The sequence below is a fragment of the Salmo salar genome, chromosome ssa15, assembly GCF_905237065.1.
Source record: "Salmo salar chromosome ssa15, Ssal_v3.1, whole genome shotgun sequence".
Lineage (NCBI taxonomy): Eukaryota > Metazoa > Chordata > Actinopteri > Salmoniformes > Salmonidae > Salmo > Salmo salar.
In genome coordinates, this window is record NC_059456.1 from 3424969 (window position 1) to 3452499 (window position 27531).

General features: G+C 44.7%; 1 protein-coding gene across 4 annotated transcripts in view; it reads left to right on the forward strand.

Moving 5' to 3' along the window:
* LOC106570851 (protein unc-13 homolog B) overlaps positions 1 to 27531 on the forward strand; it is an 85728-nt gene that overhangs the window by 49951 nt on the left and 8246 nt on the right. Inside the window, exons 19-30 of one of the 4 annotated variants that reach the window (XM_045695363.1) lie at positions 1998 to 2124; positions 2566 to 2662; positions 2931 to 3074; positions 5658 to 5735; positions 6054 to 6131; positions 6358 to 6378; positions 8560 to 8598; positions 8834 to 8866; positions 9927 to 9932; positions 10230 to 10262; positions 11181 to 11210; positions 11562 to 11808. In XM_045695363.1, the coding sequence (XP_045551319.1) occupies positions 1998 to 2124; positions 2566 to 2662; positions 2931 to 3074; positions 5658 to 5735; positions 6054 to 6131; positions 6358 to 6378; positions 8560 to 8598; positions 8834 to 8866; positions 9927 to 9932; positions 10230 to 10262; positions 11181 to 11210; positions 11562 to 11612 (737 nt within the window). In that variant the 3' untranslated portion in view covers positions 11613 to 11808. Of the gene's footprint in view, positions 1 to 1997; positions 2125 to 2565; positions 2663 to 2930; positions 3075 to 5657; positions 5736 to 6053; positions 6132 to 6357; positions 7043 to 8559; positions 8599 to 8833; positions 8867 to 9926; positions 9933 to 10229; positions 10263 to 11180; positions 11809 to 23792; positions 23882 to 25931; positions 26070 to 26402; positions 26527 to 27531 lie in introns of those variants that run through there. The other 3 variants (XM_045695362.1, XM_045695361.1, XM_045695364.1) reach the window with 3 other exon arrangements.

A 27531-nucleotide genomic window follows, 5' to 3' on the forward strand; every position in this document is an offset into this window, starting at 1 on the left:
AGCTAGTCTACCAGAATGACAGACTGGCACAGCAATATAGCTAGTCTACCAGAATGACAGACTGGCACCACAATACAGCTAGTCTACCAGAATGACAGACTGGCACCACAATACAGCTAGTCTACCAGAATGACAGACTGGCACCACAATATAGCTAGTCTACCAGAATGACAGACTGGCACCTGTCTTCTCTAGGGAGGAAAACATTTATAATTACATATTTTGATATTATATTAATATTTAGACTCCAAGTATCGATTTGTTTTCGCTAGGTAGCGTTAGTTGGCGCAAATCAGCTGTACCTTCGCCTGAATGTTTCTTCCTATCTTCTTTTTAAATAGTGAACTAACTTTTATATTCGTTACTGATCAAAACAAATGTTATCATGCTCTCTCTTGTCTCTTTGCAGGAGACATATAGTGAGCAATATGTCTGGACCATCAAATTACAGTGCAATCGCAGTACCGAATCGCAATACATATAGAATTGTGAGAATCTCAATACAGGTTGTATCAGCACCTAGCGTGTCGAATCAAAAGCACATATCTTGACCAGTGGCTAAAACCAAAGGTCCAAACCTCATGTCTGTATCATTATTCGTTCAGAAGTTATTGGAGTTTTTACCCATGTAGGATGGGCAGAAAAAGTGGTCAAAAATCGGGAAAATAGCATTGCATCAGCTAGCTTGGATCATTGCATTTGTCATCTTTCTTCACGAATCCGCAGGACATGAAACAATATAAAGGTTAGAATAGTTATCGATTTTGACACGTAGTATTTTCATATTTTACTGTACACTTTTCATATTAATGCGAAATTCCTTTTCTTTTTCAAAGATTTCTCACAAAAACAAGCGTATCTCTCTGAAATGTCAACGGAGCACTGAGCGCATGCTTTTTATTTTCAAAGCCTTTTAACATTGAATTCAGCTCAAGCTTCATAAGACGGGGCGGCAGGGTAGCCTAGTGGTTAGAGCGTTGGACTCTAACCGAAAGGTTGCAAGTTCGAATCCCCGAGCTGACAAGGTAAAAATCTGTCCTTCTGCCCCCTGTTCCTAAAAATGTGTTGTTAACCGACTCACCTAGTTAAATGAAGGTACATTTAAAAAAAAATAAAGACAGGGTATCGTGTTAATTTGGCTTTTTACGACTGCGTAAACAACTTTGCAGACGACCACAGTGTAAAATCCTCAAAAGTCTCGCGGCGCCACTCTGTCAATAGAGCTCTGTGCTTATTATGGGATGTATTAGGTAACTAAATCCCACTTTTTGGATATAATGCTAATGAGATGTCAGAGAAAGACCCCACTGAATGATTCAGAACATGAAGAATCACATTTGTCTTGGAAATGTTTTATTTTGTAAAGTAAGGAAGTGAAATGTGACAACGAAAGCTCATTTTCACGCACTCTGGGCGTGGACACCCTACTAAGTATTGTGATAATATTGCATCGTGAGGTCCCTGACAATTCCCAGCCTTCCTAGGGAGATGGGTTCCTCAATTAATTCATACAATAACACTAATATTGCAATTGTTTTCACAAATTCAACATGACAGCAATTATTATTTGTGTTTTGGCTTGTTTGGAGCCTAACAGTATATCAGAACAGTATGTCCCTTTAGGGACACTTGTGTAGAACATGGAATATACTGTTCATGTAACTGAAACTGTTCTTTATTCCCCGGGTGAACGCATGTTTAGTTAAGTTTATTAATTCGACCATTTTAAAAAACAAGCACACATAAAACTTAAAAGCCATACATGCACATGAATAAAATCATGGAGGATAACACACAATAAAATCTGGGACTTATTTCCATTGTGGTCCTCTTGAATGGGAGTTAAGACAGACCGAGGCTAACTAACTGTGTGTGTGTGTGTGTGTGTGTGTGTGTGTGTGTGTGTGTGTGTGTGTGTGTGTGTGTGTGTGTGTGTGTGTGTGTGTGTGTGTGTGTGTGTGTGTGTGTGTGTGTGTGTGTGTGTTTTCTATCCTCAGAGCACGAGAAGCATCGTCTGTGTAAGAGTGCTGACTACATGAATCTTCACTTCAAGGTCAAGTGGCTTTACAACGAGTATGTGATCGACCTGCCTGCCTTCCAAGACAATGTACCAGAGTATTCTGCGTGAGTAGGGACCCCCCCCCCCGCCCACACACACACTGTATCCTCTTGCTCATGAATTCATCAAATCTCTCTTTCTCTCTGACAGACACCTGTTCTCTAACACTGTTTCATACTGCTTCTTTCTCACATTCACACTATGTATTTTCCAATTCTCTCTTCCTGTAATTGGGCTGTAACTCCTGTCTGTCTCACTTTCTGTCTGTCTCCCTTTCTGTCTGTCTCCCGTTCTGTCTGTCTCCCTTTCTGTCTGTCTCCCTTTCTGTCTGTCTCCCTTTCTGTCTGTCTCCCTTTGTGTCTGTCTCCCTTTGTGTCTGTCTCCCTTTGTGTCTGTCCCTCTTTCTGTCACCCTCTCTTTCTCTTTCTCCCCCTCTCTCGTTTTCTTTCCCGCTGTCCCTCCCTCCTCCTCCTTCTCTCTCTCCCTCTTCTTTCCTCTGTCGCCAGGTGGTTTCTGCAGTTTGTCCTTCAGTGGCTGGGTGAGAATGAGGATGTGTCCATGGAGTTTATGAATGGAGCTCTAGAGAGGGACAAGAGGGAAGGGGTGAGGGACCTCCACGTCTCACCAGCTCACTTGCACACTTTCTCGCATGGGTTTAACAATGGCGGAAACTCCCTCCAGCCAATACTTACACCAATCCTATACTTTAAAATCCATTTTGGGGACTGTGCAAGAACACACGTCAAGAAAATGGTGGAGAATCGGGGCACAGACTAATTCTACCTATCTGACCTTTGTACCATGACCCCTGACCTCTCTCTCTCTCTCTCTCTCTCTCTCTCTCTCTCTCTCTCTCTTCTCCCTACTATAGTTCCAGCAGACGTCGGAGCATGCTCTGTTCTCCAGTTCAGTAGTAGACATCTTCACCCAGCTCAACCAGAGCTTTGAGATCATCAAGAAACTAGACTGTCCTGACCCCAAGGTGCAGGCCCACTACAACAGGCGATTCGCCAAGGTAACACTCAAACACACACACACACACACATACGCACACACACCATGTGCACAAACACACACACACACACAAACTCTCTCACTGAGATGAATAGATACATGTCAATGGAATTCAAATTCAACCAAATTAGCAAACAACATAATTAATACAGAGTCAACTTCGTTAACAACAAACACAACTTTAATCCAGAGAATAAGAGGTGGAGAGATATAATTATAGACACTTCAAAACACCTGAAAAAACGTTATTGCCATGGTCAGATGGTTATTGTTGACTTTCAAGCAGTGAATTTGTGATAGAGTTGGTGTGCTGTAACAGTCTACAGGGTGGAAAGCCAGTGGTTGGTGTGTTGTAACTAGAGGTCGACCGATTATGATTTTTCAACGCCGATACCGATTATTGGAGGACCAAAAAACCTGCTACCGATTAATCGGCCAATTTTTATTTGTAATAATGACAATTACAACAATACTGAATGAACACTTATTTTAACTTAATATAATACATCAATAAAATCAATTTAGCCTCAAATAAATAATGAAAAATGTTCAATTTGGTTTAAATAATGCAAAAACAAAGTGTTGGAGAAGAAAGTAAAAGTGCATTATGTGCCATGTAAGAAAGCTAACGTTTAAGTTCCTTGCTCAGAACATGAGAACATATGAAAGCTGGTGGTTCCTTTTAACATGAGTCTTCAATATTCCCAGGTAAGAAGTTTTAGGTTGTGGTTATTATAGGAATTATAGGACTATTTCTCTCTATACGATTTGTATTTCATATACCTTTGACTATTGGATGTTCTTATAGGCACTTTAGTATTGCCAGTGTAACAGTATAGCTTCCGTCCCTCTCCTCGCTCCTAGCTGGGCTCAAACCAGGAACACATCGACAACAGCCACCCTCGAAGCATCGTTACCCATGCAGAGCAAGGGGAACAACCACTCCCATTTCTCAGAGCGAGTGACGTTTGAAACGCTATTAGCGCGCACCCGCTAACTAGCTAGCCATTTCACATCGGTTACACCAGCCTAATCTTGGGAGTTGACAGGCTTGAAGTCATAAACACCTCAATGCATTGCGAAGGGCTGCTGGCAAAATGCACGAAAGTGCTGTTTGAATGAATGCTTACGAGCCTGCTGGAGCCTACCATCGCTCAGTCAGACTGCTCTATCAAATCATAGACTTAATTATAACATAATAACACACAGAAACATGAGCCTTAGGTCATTAATATGGTCGAATCCGGAAACTATCATGTTTATTCTTTCAGTGAAATACGGAACCGTTCCGTATTTTATCTAACGGTTGGCATCCATAATTCTAAATATTCCTGTTACATTGCACAACCTTCAATGTTATGTCATAATTACGTAAAATTCTGGCAAATTAGTTCGCAACGAGCCAGGCGGCCCAAACTGTTGCATATACCCTGACTCTGCGTGCAATGAACGGAAAAGAAGTGACACAATTTCACCTGGTTAATATTGCCTGCTAACCTGGATTTCTTTTAGCTAAATATGCAGGTTTAAAAATATATACTTCTGTGTATTGATTTTAAGAAAGGCATTGATGTTTATGGTTAGGTACAGTCGTGCAACGATTGTGCTTTTTTCTCAAATGCGCTTTTGTTAAATCATCGCCCGTTTGGCGAAGTTGGCTGTCTTTGTTAGGAAGAAATAGTATTCACACAGTTCGCAACGAGCCAGGCGGCCCAAACTGCTGCATATACCCTGACTCTGTTGCAGAGATGACACATTTTCTCTAGTTAAAAGAAATTCATGTTAGCAGGCAATATAAACTAAATATGCAGGTTTAAAAATATATACTTGTGTATTGATTTTAAGAAAGACATTGATGTTTATGGTTAGGTACAAGTTGGAGCAACGACAGTCCTTTTTCGCGAATGCGCACCGCATTGATTATATGCAACGCAGGACAGCCTAGATAAACTAGTAATATCATCAACCATGTGTAGTTAACTAGTGATTATGATTGATTGATTGATTGTTTTTTATAAGATAAGTTTAATGCTAGCTAGCAACTTACCTTGGCTTCTTACTGCATTCGCGTAACAGGCAGGCTCCTCGTGGAGTGCAATGTAAAGCAGGTGGTTAGAGCATTGGACTAGTTAACCGTAAGGTTGCAAGATTGAATCCCCAAGCTGACAAGGTAAAAATCTGTCGTTCTGCCCCTGAACAAGGCAGTTAACCCACCGCTCCTAGGCCGTCATTAACTGACTTGCCTAGTTAAAAAATATTTATAAAAAAATTAAAATCGGCAAATCGGTGGCCAAAAATACCGATTACCGATTGTTATGAAAACTTGAAATCAGCCCTAATTAATCGGCCATTCCGATTAATCGGTCGACCTCTAGTTGTAACAGTCTGCAGGGTGGAAAGCTGTCACTCTCCCTCCTACTCTCCTTCTTTCTCTCTCTCTGTCAGCTATGAGCTTTCTAATAATTATTTAATCATTTCTGACTGTTCTCTCGGTCTCCAGACCATCACCAAGTTGTTTTCTGACTGTTCTCTCTGTCTCCAGACCATCACCAAGGTGTTTTCTGACTGTTCTCTCTGTCTCCAGACCATCACCAAGGTGCTGATGCAGTACTGTGCTATCCTGTCCAAGGAGTTCCCCTCCTACTGCCAGAAGGAGAAGATAGTGAGTACTGCAATCTCTCAACAGGGTTCCTTTAGGAACCGATAGACTGTATCCACTTCAAAACTCATTTCTGAAGGACACTATGTGTCTTCTCTCTACAGCTTCTGTACTGCATCATCTTTAGAGCTTATAAAACATCTTAGTTTTCTTAGTTACTCCAGCATGTTGTTTCTCTTCTCTCTGAATCTCACTTCACCTCAACACACACCTTCTCTTTCACTCTCTCATCTCTCTCTCCTCTCTTTTCTTTGTCTCTTATCTCTCTGTCTCTCTCCCTCTCTCTTTCTGCCTCCATCTCTCTTCCTCCCTCTCTCCCAGCCATGTGTGTTGATGAATAACATACAACAGATGCGGGTCTTGTTGGAGAAGATGTTTGAGTGCATGGGGGCTAAACAGGTGAGAAGCAACGTTGTCAGACGTTTACACATTATACGTAGGTGCCGGGGGGGGAATCATACTCGACTACGAGGGATCACAAAGGAAGGTGTGTGTGGAAGCTTCAGTGCGTGCGTGCGACCAAATATGTGTGTGTGTGTGTGTGTGTGTGTGTGTACACAAAAGTGGTTCAGAGCATATTGAAGCATATTAAGACTAACCAGTAGATGTGTGTGTGTGTCTCCAGGTCGCTGCAGAGGAGTGTATGGTAGGTCAAAGGTCCAAAGACTGTTCCTGGGTCCAAGGTGACCCTCTCTCTCCTCCCACCTCTGCCCTTTCCTTCTATGACTCAGATCCACACCAGTGCCTATAATATCTCAACTCAACATCCCGACTGAACCCTGTCCTGTACCTAGGATCTTCTCCTTAGCCTGTCTGTTTGTGTTGTAGCCAGCGCCTCTCTGTCTTTGTTTTGTTGTCACGCCAAAGACAACCAAACAAATAAACTAAGTATATGGATGAAAACCAATGGCTGGAAGTGTTGGCTTCCCTATAGCACCTATACAGATGTAGGATCTTAATTTGATCACCCTGTTGCAGGAGAACGTTCCTGCAATGAAGGACATTTTCAACTTATAGTGTATTTACAGTTTTATTTACGGATTAAAAAGGCTTCTTTCCACTTGGAATTTTCTGACTTGATTTTCCCTCATGAAAAATGTATCAATCCCATGTATCAACATCCATATATAGCTTCTTGTAGGTCTGTAGACCTCTCCATCCATATGTAGCTTCTTGTAGGTCTTTAAATCTCTCCATCCAAATATAGCTTCTTGTAGGTCTGTAGACCTCTCCATCCATATATAGCTTCTTGTAGGTCTGTAGACCTCTCCATCCCTATATAACTTCTTGTAGGTCTGTAGACCTCTCTCCATCCATATACACTACCGTTCAAAAGTTTGTGGTCACTTAGAAATGTCCTTGTTTTCCATGAAAACATACATGAAATGATTTGCTAAATGAATAGGAAATATAGTCAAGACATTGACAAGATTATAAATAATGATTTTTTATTGAAATAATAATTGTGACCTTCAAACTTTGCTTTCGTCAAAGAATCCTCCATTTGCCGCAATTACAGCCTAGCCGACCTTTGGCATTCTAGTTGTCAATTTGTTGAGGTAATCTGAAGAGATTTCACCCCATGATTCCTGAAGCACCTCCCACAAGTTGGATTGGCTTGATGGGGACTTCTTACGTACCATACGGTCAAGTTGCTCCCACAACAGCTCAATAGGGTTGAGATCCGGTGACTGTGCTGGCCACTCCATTATAGACATGATACAAGCTGACTGCTTCTTCCCTAAATAGTTATTGCATAGTTTGGAGCTGTTGTCCTGTTGTAGGAGGAAATTGTCTCCACTTTTTTCCAATCTTCCTCTGTCCAGTGTCTGTGTTCTTTTGCCCATCTTAATCTTCTCTTTTTATTGGCCAGTCTGAGATATGGCTTTTCCTTTGCAACTCTGCGTAGAAGGCCAGCATCCCGGAGTCGCCTCTTCACTGTTGACGTTGAGACTGGTGTTTTGCGGGTACTATTTAATGAAGCTGCCAGTTGAGGACTTATGACGCGTCTGTTTCTCAAACTAGAAACTCTAATGTACTTGTCCTCTTGCTCGATTGTGCACTGGGGCCTCCCACTCCTCTTTCTATTCTGGTTTGAGCCAGTTTGCGCTGTTCTGTGAAGGGAGTAGTACACAGCATTGTATGAGATTTTCAGTTTCTTGGCAATTTATCACATGGAATAGCCTTCATTTCTCAGAACAAGAATAGACTGACGAGTTTTAGAAGAAAGTTCTTTGTTTCTGGCCATTTTGAGCCTGTAATTGAACCCACAAATGCTGATGCTCCAGATACTCAACTAGTCTAAAGAAGGCCAGTTTTATTGCTTCTTTAATGAGGACAACAGTTTTCAGCTATGCTAACATAATTGCAAAATGGTTTTCTAATGATCAATTAGCCTTTTAAAATTATAAACTTGGATTAGCTAACACAACGTGCCATTGGAACACAGGAGTGATGGTTGCTGATAATGGGCGTCTGTACACCTATGTAAATATTCCATAAACAATCAGCTGTTTTCAGCTACAATAGTCATTTACAACATTAACAATGTCTACACTGTATTTCTGGTCAATTGTATGTCATTTTAATCAACAAAAAAAATTAGCTTTTCTTTCAAAAACAAGGACATTTCTAACTGACCCTAAACTTTTGAACGGTAGTGTATGATTCCTTGTGTGACTTGTTCTAGAATCCTTCTTTTGATATCAGCGGTGGTACCCCCTGACTCCCATGTTGTTCCATTGTGTGGATTTAAACAGGACGCCTTTATGAAGGGCTTTATACATTTGCTTTGATTGATTGATGATATACCCGTTTTTCTCCTAAGCTTGAGGATGAGGAGGAGCCTGAGGAGTTCGATGAGGGGGTAGGTCTGTCCATCTAACACAGGCAGTTAAGATGCTACTATAATATAGCATAGTATCTAGTTGTTTTCTGTCATACTCTAGGTTGTCGTTGACAACACTAAGTTATTTAAATTATTTCTGGGCTGTCTGTAGTCAATGAGAAGGGCACTGCATTTCTCTCAGCTTTTAAACAGTGGTGTGGTTTCAGCTTACATCTCTCATTGAAACTGAGGGTTGTGTGTTTGTCCTCTCCAGGCTCTAACCGACAACGAGGGGGAGGATGACATGGTGGGTATTACCCTCCCACACAGAGGACAGAGTTTTTAGAGCATAGTGTTCAGTGTTAACTTCAGCTTGTTTGCATAGAGCACAATATTGAGTGTTTAGCCTGTAGTTTGTGTAGAGCACAGTATTAGTTTTAGCCTGTAGTTTGTATAGATCACAGTGTTAGCGTTAGCCTGTAGTTTGTATAGAGAACAGTGTTCAGTGTTAGCTTTAGCCTGTAGTTTGTATAGAGTTCAGTGTTAGCTTTAGCCTGTAGTTTGTATAGAGTTCAGTGTCAGCTTTAGCCTGTAGTTTTTATAGAGCTCAGTGTTCAGTGTTAGCTTTAGCCTGTAGTTTGTATAGAGCTCAGTGTTCAGTGTTAGCGTTAGCCTGTAGTTTGTATAGAGCTCAGTGTTTAGTGTTAGCATTAGCCTGCAGTTTGTATAGAGTTCAGTGTTAGCGTTAGCCTGTAGTTTGTATAGTGCTCAGTGTTAGCATTAGCCTGTAGTTTGTATGGAGCTCAGTGTTCAGTGTTAGCTTTAGCCTGTAGTTTGTATAGTGTTCAGTGTTAGCGTTAGCCTGTAGTTTGTATAGAGCTCAATGTTCAGTGTTAGCTTTAGCCTGTAGTTTGTATAGAGTTCAGTGTCAGCTTTAGCCTGTAGTTTTTATAGAGCTCAGTGTTCAGTGTTAGCTTTAGCCTGTAGTTTGTATAGAGCTCAGTGCTCAGTGTTAGCGTTAGCCTGTAGTTTGTATAGAGCTCAGTGTTCAGTGTTAGCTTTAGCCTGTAGTTTGTATAGTGTTCAGTGTTAGCGTTAGCCTGTAGTTTGTATAGAGCTCAGTGTTAGCGTTAGCCTGTAGTTTCTATAGAGCAAAGTGTTTGTTTTGCCCAACAGTTTACACACTTTTTTTTTTAAATGCATGGAAAGTGTAGGGAGCATTACTTTTTTTTTTTTACCGCGATCAGAGTTTACCCACCTATTTTTTTTTTACCACTGGTCACATTGTCAACAATCCCCTCCCCTACTGATACATATTAAACCTTTTTTTCCCACATTATTTTCTGGGATTTTCGTTTGGCTGCTAGTCGGAGGTAAGAGGAGATACTGGACATGACTGGACTGCTTGATCTAATAGTGTTGTATTACTTGGTCACTGATACCAGAGTTAAATTGACAGTTGTCTAGTTGGTATCAATAGGGCTAAAGTAATCTTGAGCAACCTGCTATATAACCTAGACTTGACCTCATACTCACATTGCTGTTGTAACACTTTACATACAGAAGAAAAATACATTGTTGGTTTAAGGCAGGAAATCAATATCTCCTTATGGGTCATGGGGTAATGTCTTTTCCACCTCTTTGTCTCGCCCTTCTTTTTCTTCTCTCAGTCTGGTTGCTCGGACTCAGACGCTGGCTCAGAGGTGAGGGGGGTTCTGGGGGAAAGATGGCTGTGTATACCGATCCCTTTAAATTCCCTCTGTCTCCATGTAAACATTCAAAATGTTGCTCGTAGTCTTGTGGTAGTCGTTAGTGGCAGCAGTCGAATAGCCTAGTAAAGCTACTCTCACAGCCTCTCACAACCTCTCACAACCTCTCACAGCCTCTCACAGCTCCACAAGCCATTTAAGAGATTTACAACATCTCCTCAGCGTGACGTCTTCCCTTCCTCCTCTAGAGTGAGATGTTAATAGCCTAGTGACTAGCAGGGAGCCATCAGATAATTGAATGTGTTATGTCTCTCCACATGGGGGTTGGGCTGGTAAAATGGGTTGCTCTTATCTCCACGCTTGGGGACGATTCCAACGTCTAAAAAGATTCAACTTTATTCAGAATAAAGAAAAGGGAAAGAAAAATAGTTGGATAATGGTAGATATTAGCATTGGAGAGAACAGTGAGGGATAGCTGGATGCTAGTGAGATAATGGTAGATATTAGCATTGGAGATAACAGTGAGGGATAGCATCATAGCAGCAACGCTAACAGAAGGGGATAGCTGGATGCTTGTGTGATAATGTTAGATATTAGCATTATCATACCTGCTCTGAGAGGTTGAAAAGGTAATGGCCATAGACTGACTACGTGAGGCTCAAAGAAATTCATAGTTTGTCAATTACTGTTTGGTTGATGCTAGATAGGTCTGTTTGTAAATGGTTACTCCCAACCTGCCCTGGGTGTGTGTATGTGTTTCTCTGCCCTACTCCTTGATACTTTGTGTGTGTGTGTGTGTGAGAGAGAAAGAGTGTGTGTGCTTATGGGGGGGCACTTTAAGCATCTGAGGACAGTATCTCTCTTTCTCTCTCTCTCTCTCTCTCTCTCTCGCTCTCGTCTTCTCCTCTTCAGATTGACAACAAGGATAAGGAGCAAAGAAAGGTTTGTTGGCTAGGGACAAAAAGGACATTGGTTCTCAAGGCAGTGGACGGTATTAAACAACTTCCAGTGTCCAGTAAAGACTGTGTATGTGGTGTGTTGTTTCAGTGTATTTGTACTAGTCTCAGCTGATATAGCCATCTCCTTATTGGTGTATAACCAACCAGTTTGAAGATGATGTTGTAGATTTGCATTTTAAAATCTACAATATTAGAATTGAAGTGTATTGGAGCTGCGTTTTCAGTCGTGCTGAAGTTGTTCAGGTTATGGTATAGGTTGTGTGTAGGTTGTATGTAGGATGTATGTAGGTTGTGCCTAGTCTTGAATGTGGTTGTCTCCCTTGGTCTCCTGTAGGGTGATGACAGTGATGTGGACAGTGAGAAAGACAAGGTTTGGTTGTGTTGAGATTATTTATGTACATCACTCCTCTGTCCATTCATGTTGTGAAATGGTTGGCTCTAAGACCAAGTGTGTGTGTGTATGTGTTTGTCAGGAAACATTGAGCTTATATCACATCCTCACACCTCTTCAACCTCTCCCGTCTCACTCCTCTTCAACCTCTCCCCTCTCACTCCTCTTCAACCTCTCCCCTCTCACTCCTCTTCAACCTCTACTGTCTCACTCCTCTTCAACCTCTCCCGTCTCACTCCCCTTCAACCTCTCCCGTCTCACTCCTCTTCAACCTCTCCCCTCTCACTCCTCTTCAACCTCTCCCGTCTCACTCCTCTTCAACCTCTACTGTCTCACTCCTCTTCAACCTCTCCTGTCTCACTCCTCTTCAACCTCTACTGTCTCACTCCTCTTCAACCTCTCCTGTCTCACTCCTCTTCAACCTCTACTGTCTCACACCTCTTCAACCTCTCCCGTCTACTCCCCTGCCGACCTCTCCCGTCTACTCCCCTGCCAACCTCTCCCGTCTACTCCCCTGCCAACCTCTCCCGTCTACTCCCCTGCCAACCTCTCCCATCTCACTCCCCTGCCAACCTCTACCATCTCACTCCCCTGCCAATCTCTACCATCTCACTCCCCTGCCAACCTCTACCATCTCACTCCCCTGCCAACCTCTACCATCTCACTCCCCTGCCAACCTCTCCCGTCTTCTCCCCTGCCAACCTCTCCCGTCTACTCCCCTGCCAACCTCTCCCATCTCACTCCCCTGCCAACCTCTACCATCTCACTCCCCTGTCAACCTCTCCCATCTCACTCCCCTGCCAACCTCTACTATCTCACTCCCCTGCCAACCTCTCCCGTCTCACTCCCCTGCCAACCTCTCCCGTCTCACTCCCCTGCCAACCTCTCCCATCTCACTCCCCTGTCAACCTCTCCCGTCTACTCCCCTGCCAACCTCTACCATCTCACTCCCCTGCCGACCTCTCCTGTCTACTCCCCTGCCGACCTCTCCCGTCTTCTCCCCTGCCAACCTCTCCCATCTCACTCCCCTGCCAACCTCTACCATCTCACTCCCCTGCCAACCTCTACCATCTCACTCCCCTGCCAACCTCTACCATCTCACTCCCCTGCCAACCTCTACCATCTCATTCCCCTGCCAACCTCTCCCATCTCACTCCCCTGCCAACCTCTACCATCTCACTTCCCTGCCAACCTCTACCATCTCACTCCCCTGCCAACCTCTACCATCTCACTCCCCTGCCAACCTCTCCCGTCTACTCCCCTGCCGACCTCTCCCGTCTACTCCCCTGCCAACCTCTCCCATCTCACTCCCCTGCCAACCTCTACCATCTCACTCCCCTGCCAACCTCTACCATCTCACTTCCCTGCCAACCTCTACCATCTCACTCCCCTGCCAACCTCTACCATCTCACTCCCCTGCCAACCTCTCCCGTCTTCTCCCCTGCCAACCTCTCCCGTCTACTCCCCTGCCAACCTCTACCATCTCACTCCTCTTCAACCTCTCCCGTCTACTCCCCTGCCAACCTCTACCATCTCACTCCTCTTCAACCTCTCCCGTCTACTCCCCTGCCAACCTCTACCATCTCACTCCTCTTCAACCTCTCCCGTCTTCTCCCCTGCGAACCTCTCCCGTCTACTCCCCTGCCAACCTCTCCCGTCTACTCCCCTGCCGACCTCTCCCGTCCACTCCCCTGCCAACCTCTCCCGTCTACTCCCCTGCCGACCTCTCCCGTCTACTCCCCTGCCAACCTCTCCCGTCCACTCCCCTGCCGACCTCTCCCGTCTACTCCCCTGCCAACCTCTCCCGTCTACTCCCCTGCCAACCTCTCCCGTCTACTCCCCTGCCGACCTCTCCCGTCCACTCCCCTGCCAACCTCTCCCGTCTCACTCCTCTTGGTTTGATTTAGTAGTTCTGTTGTTCTATCATCTCTACTCATCATGTTTACCTCATTTGTTTTTCCTAAAGCTCGACAAGAAGAAGGAAAAGGTGTGTCCCTCTGGTGTGTGTGTGTGTGTGTGTGTGTGTGTGTGTGTGTGTGTGTGTGTGTGTGTGTGTGTGTGTGTGTGTGTGTGTGTGTGTGTGTGTGTGTGTGTGTGTGTGTGTGTGTGTGTGTGTGTGTGTGCGCGCGTGCGAGAGACAGAGAGCAACACGATTCTGTTAGCTCTCCTGATGACATATGCCTCACAATGACATTGTCTGAGTTACATACGATGAGGTACAGCACAGTAGTGGCATATGGACAGTGTGTTCGAAGCATAACTCATTCCACTTGTCTGTCTCCCTGGCTTCTATAGGCTGAGAAGAAAGACAAGGAGAAGCAGGTTGGTTTATCTGAGCTTTAAGTCCAACCTCCCTCTTCATTCCTTCTTCACTCCTCTCATCCTCCAGTTCAATACAGTCATCCCTCCCTCTTCACTCCTCTCATCCGATAGTTCAATACAGTCATCCCTCCCTCTTCACTCCTCTCATCCTCTAGTTCAATACAGTCATCCCTCCCTCTTCACTCCTCTCATCCGATAGTTCAATACAGTCATCCCTCCCTCTTCACTCCTCTCATCCGATAGTTCAATACAGTCATCCCTCCCTCTTCACTCCTCTCATCCGATAGTTCAATACAGTCATCCCGCCCTCTTCACTCCTCTCATCCTCTAGTTCAATACAGTCATCCCTCCCTCTTCACTCCTCTCATCCGATAGTTCAATACAGTCATCCTGTCTCCTATATCCTGTGTCCTACTGTCCCCTATATCCTGTCTCCTTTATCCTGTCTCCTACCGTTTCCTATTGTTTCCTACCGTCTCCTACTGTCTCATATGTCCTGTCTCCTCTTGTCTCCTATATCCTGTCTCTTCCTGTCTCCTATACCCTCTCTCTTCCTGTCTCCTATACCCTCTCTCTTCCTGTCTCCTGTACCCTGTCTCTTCCTGTCTCCTATACCCTCTCTCTTCCTGTCTCCTATACCCTCTCTCTTCCTGTCTCCTATATCCTGTCTCCTATCTCCCGTCTCTTCCCGTCTTCTTCCGTCTCCTACCATCTCTTCCTGTCTCCTATATCCTGTCTCCTATATCCTGTCTCCTCCTTTCTCCTATACCCTCTCTCTTCCTGTCTCCTATACCCTCTCTCTTCCTGTCTCCTATATCCTGTCTCCTATATCCTGTCTCCTCCTTTCTCCTATATCCTCTCTCTTCCTGTCTCCTATACCCTCTCTCTTCCTGTCACCTATATCCTGTCTCCTATCTCCCGTCTCTTCCCGTTTTCTTCCGTCTCCTACCATCTCTTCCTGTCTCCTATATCCTGTCTCTTCCTGTCTCCTATATCATGTCTCTTCCTGTCTCCTATATCCTCTCTACTACTGTCTCCTCGATCCTGTCTCCTCCTGTATCCTCTGTCTTGTCTCCTCCTGTCTCCTTTATCCTGTCTCCTCCTGTCTCCTTTATCCTGTCTCCTCCTGTCTCCTTTATCCTGTTTCCTCCTGTCTTACGTATCCTACTGTCTCCTATCTCCCGTCTCTTCCCGTCTTCTTCCCTCTCCTACTGTCTCTTCCTGTCTCCTATATCATGTCTCTTCCTGTCTCCTATATCCTCTCTACTACTGTCTCCTCAATCCTGTCTCCTCCTGTATCCTCTGTCTTGTCTCCTCCTGTCTCCTTTATCCTGTCTCCTCCTGTCTCCTTTATCCTGTCTCCTCCTGTCTCCTTTATCCTGTCTCCTCCTGTCTCCTCTATCCTGTCTCCTCCTGTCTTACGTATCCTACTGTCTCCTCCTGTCTCCTATATCCTTTAACCAGCCTTCACACAAGCGTTAATCTTTTTCTATAAATTGTGTCTGAGTTCATGTGCGTGTGTGTGAATTTGTTTGCCTTTGGGATTGTAGTGTGTGTGTGTGTGTGTGTGTGTGTGTGTGTGTGTGTATGTGTGACTGGTCATGTACTTTTGCGTGAGACTAAAACTCTCTGTTACTTCTGTCCTCTGAAGGAGGACAACATCAGCAAAAAGGTGGGTGGTTTGATCGCCACAATACTGTGATTTACATTTAGAACTTAGTTAAGTGTGTGAGCAAGTGTAACATTGAGGATGTGTACCCATCTATGAGTATGAATGTACAGGCCTAAGCACAGCACTTGAGATCTAGAGGGTAAAGTATAATGCAGAATAGACAGAAGTACCTGTTCACAGTATGAAGCCTAATCAGCGTATACAGTATATAGAAGGGAACCAAATGATCGTTTCCATATGCGCAGCCACTGTCCTAGGAAGCGAGGAAGTGAATGAGTGTGCTACACACAACACAGTTATACGTTCCAAATGGCACCCTTGTCCCTATATAGTGCACTACTATTGACCGGAGCCTTATGAGCCCTGGTCAGTAATGGTGTACTTTATAGGGAATAGGTTGTCATTTGGGACACAGCCAGGGAGTTTATCATTAGTTAGAGTGTGTCACCTACTGCTGTTCTATAACTGCTGAGTGATTGGCCAGTGACTCAGCCATTTCCCAGAATCCTGTTCAGGATACAGTTCCCTTCCCGCTAGCTGAATCGTTCTCATTTGGAACCTGACTGTTTGAGCAAGACAATATTTAGTTTTCTCAGTTAACTGAGACATGAGTCTAGATTGTGTCGGGGACCGCATGTGTTGTGACTGAGAATACACTACATGGCCAAAAGTATGTGGACGCCTGCTCGTCGAACATCTCATTGCAAAATCATGGGCATTAATATGGAGTTGGTCCCCCTTTGCTGCTATAACAGCCTCCACTCTTCTGGGAAGGCTTTCCACTAGATGTTGGAACATTGCTGCAGGGACTTTCATTCAGCCACAAGAGCCTTAGGTGAGTTCGAGCACTGATGTTGGGCGATTAGGCCTGGCTCGCAGTCAGCGTTCCAATTCATCCCAAAGGTGTTCAATGGGTTGAGGTGAGGGCTCTGTGCAGGCCAGTCAATTTCTTCCACATCTATCTAGACAAACCTTTTTGTATGGATCTCGCTTTGTGCACGGGGGCATTGTCATGCTGAAACAGGAAAGGGCCTTCCCCAAACTGTTCCCACAAAGTTGAAAGCACAGAATCATCTAGAATGTCATTGTATGCTGTAGAGTTAAGATTTCCCTTCACTGGAACTAAGGGGCCTAGTCCAAACCATGAAAAATAGCCCCAGACCATTATTCCTCCTCCACCAAACTTTACAGTTGACACTATGCATAGGGAAAGGTAGCGTTCTCCTGGCATCCGCCAAACCAAGATTCGTCCATTGAAGGGGTGTTCACATACAGTGCATTCATTAAATATTCAGACCCCTTGACTTTTTCCACATTTTGTTACGTTACAGCCTTTTTCTAAAATCAATGAAATAAAAAACAAATGTCCTAATCAGTCGACACACAGTACCCCATTATGACAAAGTGAAAACAGTTTTTTTTGTACATTTTTGCAAATGTATTTATAAAAATAACATAAATACCTTATTTACACAAGTATTGTTATGATACTTGAAATTGAGATCAGGTGCATCCTGTTTCCATTGATCATCCTTTACATGTTTCTACAACTTGATTGGAGTCCACCTGTGGTAAATTATATCGATTGGGCATGATTTGGAAAGGCACACACCTGTCTATATAAGGTCCCACAATTCACAGTGCATGTCAGGGCAAAAACCAATCCATGACGTCGAAGGAATTGTCCGTAGAGCTCCGAGACAGGATTTTGTCGAGGCACAGATTTGGGGAAGGGTACAAATATATTCTGCAGCATTGAAGGTCCCCAAGAACACAGTTGCCTCCATCATTCTTAAACGGAAGAAGTTTGAAACCACCAAGACTCTTCCTAGAGCTGGCCACCCTGCCAAACTGAGCGATCTGTGAAGGGCCTTGATCAGGGAGGTGACCAAGAACCCGATGGTCACTCTGACAGACCTCCAGAGTTCCTCTGTGGAGATGGGAGAACCTTCCAGAAGGAAAACCATATTTGCAGCACTCCACCTTTATAGTAGAGTGGCCAGACGGAAGCCACTCCTCAGTAAAAGGCACATGACAGCCCACTTGGAGTTTTCCAAAAGGCACCTAAAGGACTCAGACCATGAGAAACAAGATTCTCTGGTCTGATGAAACCAAGATTGAACTCTTTGGCCTGAATGACAAGCTTCACGTCTTGAGGAAAGCTGGCACCATCCATACGGTGAAGCATGGTGGTGGCATCATGCAGTGGGGGTGTTTTTCAGTGGCAGGGACTGGGAGACTAGTCAGGATCGAGAGAAAGATGAACTGTACAATGTAGAGAGAGATCCTTGATGTAAACCTGCTCCATAGCGCTCAGGACCTCGGACTGGGGCGAAGGTTCACCTTCCAACAGGACAATGACCCTAAGCACACAGCCAAGATAACGCAGGAGTGGCTTCGGGACAAGTTTCTGAATGTCCTTGAGGGGCCCAGCCAGAGCCCGTACTTGAACCCGATCGAACATCTCTGGAGAGACCTGAAGATAGCTGTGCAGCGACGCTCTCCATCCAACCTGACAGAGCTTGAGAGGATCTGCAGAGAAGAATGGGTGAAACTCCCTAAATACAGGTGTGCCAAGCTTGTAGAGTCATACCCAAGAAGACTTCCAGCTGTAATCGCTGCCAATGGTGCTTCAACAAAGTACTGAGGAAAGGGTCTGAATACTTATGAAAATGTGATGTTTCAATTTATTTTATACATTTGCAAAAATGTATAAACAGTTTTTACTTTGTCATTATACGGTATTGTGTGTAGATTGAGGAGGGAAAACAACAATTAATCCGTTTTAGAATAAGGCTGTAATGTAACAAAATGTAGAAAAGTCAAGGGGTCTGAATACTTTTCGAAGGCACTGTACTTCAGGCCATGTAGTGCACTTCTAAAGGCCTATTGAACCCTAGTATACTATGAATCTGTTAAACAGTTACCTATCTATTCTATGTAAACTAGGAAAGATTGATCATCATATTTGTGTCTCACTGCCATCTGTTTTAATATGGTTTGTCCTTTTTTTTCCCTCACCCCTTCTCACACTCTAGTCAAAGAATGAAGTGAACAAGGTTTGTTTTCCCCATTTACACCCCCCCCCACCAATACAATACCGTATTCTACACCCTATTCACCCCTTCACTAATACAATACCGTTTTCTACACCCTATTCACCCCCCCCCCACTAATACAATACCGTATTCTACACCCTATTCACCCCTTCACTAATATAATACCGTTTTCTACACGCCATGCACCCCCCCACCAATACGATACCGTATTCTACACCCTATTCACCTCCCCCCCCCACTAATACAATACCGTATTCTACACCCTATTCACCCCCCCCCACTAATACAATACTGTATTCTACACCCCATTCACCCCTCACCAATACAATACCGTTTTCTGCACCCTATTCGCCCCCTCACCAATACAATACTGTATTCTACACGCCATTCACCCCCTCACCAATACAATACCGTATTCTACACGCCATTCACCCCTTCACCAACACAATACTGTATTCTACACCCCATTCACCCCCTCACCAATACAATACCGTATTATACACCCATTCGCACCCTCACCCTCTCACCAGTACAATAATGTAGTCTACGTAGCAACTGAAACCATTAGAAAAACATTGGATAGGGTTTTATGGTAAATTGCATACAGCATAATAGTCAACATATGGTGTCTGTTAACCTTATAAGCCCACTCAACTTTTTATTTTCTCCTGTCCTTTTTTCTGTTTTCTCTCATTTTTCTATGTCCCTCTGGATAGATTGAAGCCACAGCGGGCATGAAGAAGGTAAGCTGTGGTAGAGACCAGGTCAGACAGGTTTAGACAGTGAAGGTAAGATGAGGTAGAGACCAGGTAAGACAGGTTTAGACAGTGAAGGTAAGATGAGGTAGAGACCAGGTCAGACAGATTGAGAGACAGTGAAGGTAAGATGAGGTAGAGACCAGGTCAGACAGATTGAGAGACAGTGAAGGTAAGATGAGGTAGAGACCAGGTCAGACAGGTTGAGAGACAGTGAAAGTAAGCTGAGGTAGAGACCAGATCAGACAGGTTGAGACAGTGAAGAAGGTAGGCTGAGGTAGAGACCAGATCAGACAGGTTGAGACAGTGAAGAAGGTAGGCTGAGGTAGAGCCCAGGGATAGCTCCTAAAGGGATATGTCTCACAATCGGGATATGTCTCACAATCGGGATATGTCTCACAACAGGGATATGTCTAACAACAGGGATATGTCTAACAACAGGGATATGTCTAACAACAGGGATATGTCTAACAACAGGGATATGTCTCACAACACGGTTATGTCTCACAACAGGGTTAGGGTCACAACAGGGTTATGTCTCACAACAGGGATATGTCTCACAACAGGGATATGTCTAACAATAGGGATATGTCTAACAACAGGGATATGTCTCACAACAGGGATATGTCTAACAATAGGGATATGTCTAACAACAGGGATATGTCTCACAACAGGGATATGTCTCACAACAGGGATATGTCTCACAACAGGGATATGTCTAACAATAGGGATATGTCTAACAACAGGGATATGTCTCACAACAGGGATATGTCTCACAACAGGGATATGTCTAACAATAGGGATATGTCTAACAACAGGGATATGTCTCACAACAGGGATATGTCTCACAACAGGGATATGTCTAACAATAGGGATATGTCTAACAATAGGGATATGTCTCACAACAGGGATATGTCTCACAACAGGGATATGTCTCACAACAGGGATATATCTAACAACAGGGATATGTCTCACAACAGGGATATATCTAACAATAGGGTACTGTATCTGCTGTATCCCCAGTACCTTGGTCAGGAACCACATTAATATTCGATTGTACCTTTGAGTTAATTTATTATTGGTTGTGCCTTTCCTATTACTGTGATTCTCACGGCTGCTATGACCCACTGCTGTGACTAACACAGAGGCAGAACCTGAATGGCTGCTATCCGCTGCTGTGACTAACACAGAGGCAGAACCTGAATGGTTATGACCCGCTGCTGTGACTAACACAGAGCTAGAACCTGAAGGGTTATGACCCGCTGCTGTGACTAACACAGAGCTAGAACCTGAAGGGTTATGACCCGCTGCTGTGACTAACACAGAGGCAGAACCTGAATACCTAGAGTGGACGACTACTAAAGAAAATGACTGTTATTGTATATTTATATATCCTTTAAAAAGCACAATGTCCCCTAGCCACGCTACCGATTATGGCCCTCTGTCATCCGCCACCACACCAGCAGGTGGCACTAGTCACATGGTGATATTATAATACGGCGGTATTCTACAGTCGTGGCCAAAAGTTTTGAGAATGACACAAATATTAATTTTCACAAAGTCTGCTGCCTCATGATGGCAATTTGCATATACTCCAGAATGTCATGAAGAGTGATCAGATGAATTGCAATTAGTTGCAAAGTCCCTATTTGCCATGCAAATGAACTGAATCCCCCAAAAACATTTCCACTGCATTTCAGCCCTGCCACAAAAGGACCAGATGACATCATGTCAGTGATTCTCTCGTTAACACAGGTGTGAGTGTTGACGAGGACAAGGCTGGAGATCACTCTGTCATGCTGATTGAGTTCGAATAACAGACTGGAAGCTTCAAAAGGAGGGTGGTGCTTGGAATCATTGTTCTTCCTCTGTCAACCATGGTTGCCTGCAAGGAAACACGTGCCGTCATCCTTGCGTTTCACAAAAAGGGCTTCACAGTCAAGGATATTGCTGCCAGTAAGATTGCACCTAAATCAACCATTTATCGGATCATCAAGAACTTCAAGGAGAGCGGTTCAATTGTTGTGAAGAAGGCTTCAGGGCGCCCAAGAAAGTCCAGCAAGCGCCAGGACCGTCTCCTAAAGTTGATTCAGCTGCGGGATCGGGGAACCACCAGTACAGAGCTTGCTCAGTGATGGCAGCAGGCAGATGTGAGTGTATCTGCACGCACAGTGAGGCGAAGACTTTTGGAGGATGGCCTGGTGTCAAGAAGGGCAGCAAAGAAGCCACTTCTCTCCAGGAAAAACATCAGGGACAGACTGATATTCTGCAAAAGGTACAGGGATTGGACTGCTGAGGACTGCGGTAAAGTCATTTACTCTGATGAATCCCCTTTCCGATTGTTTGGGGCATCCAGAAAAAAGCTTGTCCGGAGAAGACAAGGTGAGCGCTACCATCAGTCCTGTGTCATGCCAACAGTAAAGCATCCTGAGACCATTCATGTGTGGGGTTGCTTCTCAGCCAAGGGAGTGGGCTCACTCACAATTTTGCCTAAGAACACAGCCATGAATAAAGAATGGTACCAACACATCCTCCGAGAGCAACTTCCAACCATCCAGGAACAGTTTGGTGACGAATAATGCCTTTTCCAGCATGATGGAGCACCTTGCCATAAGACAAAAGTGATAACTAAGTGGCTCGGGGAGCAAACCATCAATATTTAGGGTCCATGGCCAGGAAACTCCCCAGAACTTAATCCCATTGAGAACTTGTGGTCAATCCTCAAGAGGAGGGTGGACAAACAAAAACCCACAAATTCTGACAAACTCCAAGCATTGATTATGTAAGAATGGGCTGCCATCAGTCAGGATGTGGCCCAGAAGTTAATTGACAGCATGCCAGGGCGGATTGCAGAGGTCTTGAAAAAAAAGGGTCCACTGCAAATATTGACTCTTTGCATCAACTTCATGTAATCAATAAAAGTATTTTTGCACTTATGAATTGATTGTAATTATACTTCAGTATTCCATAGTAACATCTGATAAAAATATCTAAAGACACTGAAGCATCAAACTTTGTGGAAATTAATATTTGTGTCATTCTCAAAACTTTTGGCCACGACCGTAGTCTACATCCTGTAAGCCACAGGGTCCCTTTCCAAGGTTTATTTAGACAGAACAGAAATGACAAGGGGACACAGAGGTAGAGAGGGGAGAAAGCCGGAAGGCTCTTCTCTGACATGGAACCCTGGTCTCCGGCGTTGAGTCGCATAATGTGTTGAGAACATCCACAGCTCCTACCACAGCAGGGTCCCTTCAGTTGAAGGGCTGGAACAGTGAATGGACCAGGAAATGAACGAGGGTCAGGAGGGATATTGTTAACGACAGGCCGGCAGGAAATGAACTAGGGTCAGGAGGGATATTGTTAACGACAGGCCGGCAGGAAATGAACGAGGGTCAGGAGGGATATTGTTAATGTCAGGCCGGCAGGAAATGAACTAGGGTCAGGAGGGATATTGTTAACGACAGGCCGGCAGGAAATTAACGAGGGTCAGGAGGGATATTGTTAATGTCAGGCCGGCAGGAAATGAACTAGGGTCAGGAGGGATATTGTTAACGACAGGCCGGCAGGAAATTAACGAGGGTCAGGAGGGATATTGTTAATGTCAGGCCTGCAGTAAATGAACGAGGGTCAGGAGGGATATTGTTAACGACAGGCCTGCAGTAAATGAACGAGGGTCAAGAGGGATATTAACGTCAGGCCTGCAGTAAATGAACGAGGGTCAGGAGGGATATTGTTAACGTCAGGCCTGCAGTAAATGAACGAGGGTCAGGAGGGATATTGTTATCGTCAGGCCTGCAGTAAATGAACTAGGGTCAGGAGGGATATTATTAACGTCAGGCCTGCACTGCGGATGCCTTGTTTCAATCAGAGTGAAGGGGAGAGCCTTGGTCTCATGGTAAACAACACTCAGATCCAATGCTAGAACAGGAGTCGTGGTTTACTTCTGTCAGACTGAAATTATTTCTGAGGTGTGGATTGTGCAGAGGGGTTTTAGTGAGAGTCCTTCTTTATGTAAGTGGGGAGGAGAATGTTCTACACTAGAGTTTTGCTTTGTCTCCTCTTCAGTGATATTCTGGTGTAACTCAGAATAGGTCACTCCTTGTGAAAATCCTTTACTTTGGAGGGTACTGTATGTGGAGCACTTCTATACTGTATTACCTGGTGAGACAGTTACTGCGCATGTATGAGATGTGAGTCGAGCCCTGATGACAACCGGAATACTTGACTAACCTACCATTATCTCTCTCTTTTACTCTCCTCTCTCTATCTCTTACTCTCATTTCTCTCTCTCTATCTCTCTCTCTTACGTTCCTTTTCTCTCTCTCTCTCTCTCTCTCTCTTGCTCTCTATTCCCTCTCTGTAGCTGGATTCGGAGGCTGCGGACATCTTGAATGACCTGCAGGTCAAACTGGCCACCGTCCTGGACAACCTGAGCGCCATGTTCGGCAAGAGGTGAGCCAATCAGAAACAATTAGGGCCCCTAAAGGGTACGCAGACCCGCGAGCCACTGCAGCCCCTCATGATGAGTTCAGGTTTTTTGTGTCCCCCAGCCCCAAATTTGCCCGTCCCAGGTCTACAGGGCGATAGGTAGCTCAGTTCTCCTACTCTAGTCTACAGGGTGATAGGTAGCTCAGACCTCCTACTCTAGTCTACAGGGTGATAGGTAGCTCAGACCTCCTACTTTACAGTGTGATAGGTAGCTCAGACCTCCTACTCTATTGGGTGATAGGTAGCTCAGACCTCCTACTCTAGTCTACAGGGTGATAGGTAGCTCAGACCTCCTACTTTACAGTGTGATAGGTAGCTCAGACCTCCTACTCTATTGGGTGATAGGTAGCTCAGACCTCCTACTCTAGTCTACAGGGTGATAGGTAGCTCAGAACTCCTACTCTAATCTAGTCTTCTATATTTTTTACTATTTTCTACATTGTAGAATAGTAGTGAAGACGTCAAAACTACGAAATAACACATATGGAATTATATAGTAACCAAAAAAGTGTTAAACAAATCAAAATATATTTTATATTTAAGATTCTTCAAAGTAGCCACCCTTTGCCTTGATTACAGCTTTGCACACTCTTGGCATTCTCTCAACCAGCTTCACCTGGAATACTTTTCCAACAGTCTTGAAGGAGTTCCCACATATGCTGAGCACTTGGCTGTTTTTCCTTCGCTCTGCGGTCCAACTCATCCCAAACCATCTCAATTGGGTTGAGGTCGGATGATTGTGGAGGCCAGGTTATCTTATGCATCACTCTCCTTCTTGGTCAAATAGCTCTTACACAGCCTGGAGGTGTGTTGGGTCATTGTCCTGTTGAAAGACAAATGATAGTCCCACTAAGCGCAATTCAGATGGGATGGTGTATCGCTACAGAATGCTATGGTAGCCATGCTGGTTAAGTGTGCCTTGGAACCAAAAATCTCCAATTTGGACTCATCAGACCAAAGGACAGATTTCCACTGGTCTAATGTCCGTAGCTCATGTTTCTTGGCCCAAGCAAGTCTCTTCTTCTTATTGGTGTCCTTTAGTAGTGGTTTATTTGCAGCAATTCGACCATGAAGGCCTGATTCACGCAGTCTCCTCAGAACAGTTGATGTTGAGATGTGTCTGTTACTTGAACTCTGAAGCATTTATTTGGGCTGCAATTTCTGAGGTGCAGTTAACTCTAATGAACTTATCCTCTGCAGCACAGGTAACTCTGGATCTTCCTTTCCTTTGGCGGTCCTCATGAGAGCCAGTTTCATCATAGTGCTCAATGGTTTTTGCAACTGCACTTGAAGAAACTTTCAAAGTTCTTGAAATGTTCTGGATTGACTGACCTTCATGTCTAAAAGTAATGATGGACTGTCGTTTCTCTTTGCTTATTTGAGATGTTTTTGCCATAATATGGACTTGGTCTTTTACCAAATAGGGATGGTATACAGAAGGCAGCCCTATATTGTCACAACACAACTGATTGGCTCTGACTCATTAAGAAGGTAAGAAATTCCACAAATTAACTTTTATCAAGGCACACCTGTTAATTGAAATGCATTCCAGGTGACTACCTCATGAAGCTGGTTGAGAGAATGCCAAGAGTGTGCAAAGCTGTCATCAAGGCAAAAGGGTGGCTAATTTGAAGAATCTTAAATAGAAAATATATTTTGATTTGTTTAACACTTTTTTTGGTTACTACATGATTCCACATGTGTTATTTCATAGTTTTCATGTCTTCACTATTATTCTACAATGTAGAAAATAGTAAAAATAAAGAAAAAACATTGAATGAGGAGGCTAGTCCCGGGGTTAGGCATGAAAAACTGGGATCTGAACTGGCAACAGAAGAGCTGCTGGTTTCAGAGCATAACTACCATCCACTACTATTGTTCTTTGAGAAAGGCACTATACTGCTACAGGGGAGCTGCCCTGCGGCTCACACTCCTTCCTGAATGTTTCTGTGTTGATTAGGAGCTGAACAATTTCCAAGATGGACAATTGAGTGGGTCTTCTATTTGTTATTAGTTTCCAGGCCCGTCTCACCGTCTGCATGCGTCAGATGGCAGAGATCCTGTACCAGATCAAAGGTCATCCCAACCGTCAGACAGCCGAGGCCGACGCTGACAACATGCTGAGGCCTCTCATGGAGTTCCTGGATGGAAAGTGAGTGAGGCTGACACACGGTTGGACGCCATTTTGGTGCAGAGATGGTTATGTACTGTATATGGATGCATATGCCATTTGGGCTGAAAAATGGTGCAGTTTCATATCAGTGTTATTTTGGTTGGTAGACTTGTATGTTTCACACACTGAGACCATGTTGGCTCAAGTAGTCTCTAGTTTGTCATGACAGAGCTACAGTATCTTGCACACAAGAGATTTGGTTTTGGGGTCTGAGATGATATAGACTGAAACATGCTACTGTCGGTGACTGGGTCAAATGGTTCCAGTGTGCCTCAGTGTTTCTGTGTGTCTCTCTTCTCCCTATAACCCCAGTCTGAGTCTGTTTGCTGACACCTGTGAGAAGACGGTTCTGAAGAGAATTCTGAAGGATCTGTGGAAGATCGTCCTCAGCAGCTTGGAGAAGACCATCATCTTACCGCCGAGCAACGACGGCTTCGTAAGTCTATCTGCCCTCCTCACAATACTGTATGTACCAATAGTCTACCAGCACCACCCTCTAGACCTCCTGTGTTCCATCAGACAGTCTACCAGCACCACCCTCTAGACCTCCTGTGTTCCATCAGACAGTCTACCAGCACCACCCTCTAGACCTCCTGTGTTCCATCAGACAGTCTACCAGCACCACCCTCTAGACTTCCTGTGTTCCATCAGACAGTCTACCAGCACCACCCTCTAGACCTCCTGTCTTCCATCAGACAGTCTACCAGCACCACCCTCTAGACCTCCTGTCTTCCATCAGACAGTCTACCAGCACCACCCTCTAGACCTCCTGTCTTCCATCAGACAGTCTACCAGCACCACCCTCTAGACCTCCTGTCTTCCATCAGACAGTCTACCAGCACCACCCTCTAGACCTCCTGTGTTCCATCAGACAGTCTACCAGCACCACCCTCTAGACCTCCTGTGTTCCATCAGACAGTCTACCAGCACCACCCTCTAGACCTCCCGTGTTCCATCAGACAGTCTACCAGCACCACCCTCTAGACCTCCTGTGTTCCATCAGACAGTCTACCAGCACCACCCTCTAGACCTCCCGTGTTCCATCAGACAGTCAACCAGCACCACCCTCTAGACATCCTGTCTTCTATCAGTCTACCAGCACCACCCTCTAGACTTCCTGTGTTCCATCAGACAGTCTACCAGCACCACCCTCTAGACCTCCTGTGTTCCATCAGACAGTCTACCAGCACCACCCTCTAGACCTCCCGTGTTCCATCAGACAGTCAACCAGCACCACCCTCTAGACATCCTGTCTTCTATCAGTCTACCAGCACCACCCTCTAGACTTCCTGTGTTCCATCAGACAGTCTACCAGCACCACCCTCTAGACTTCCTGTCTTCCATCAGACAGTCTACCAGCACCACCCTCTAGACCTCCTGTGTTCCATCAGACAGTCTACCAGCACCACCCTCTAGACTTCCTGTGTTCCATCAGACAGTC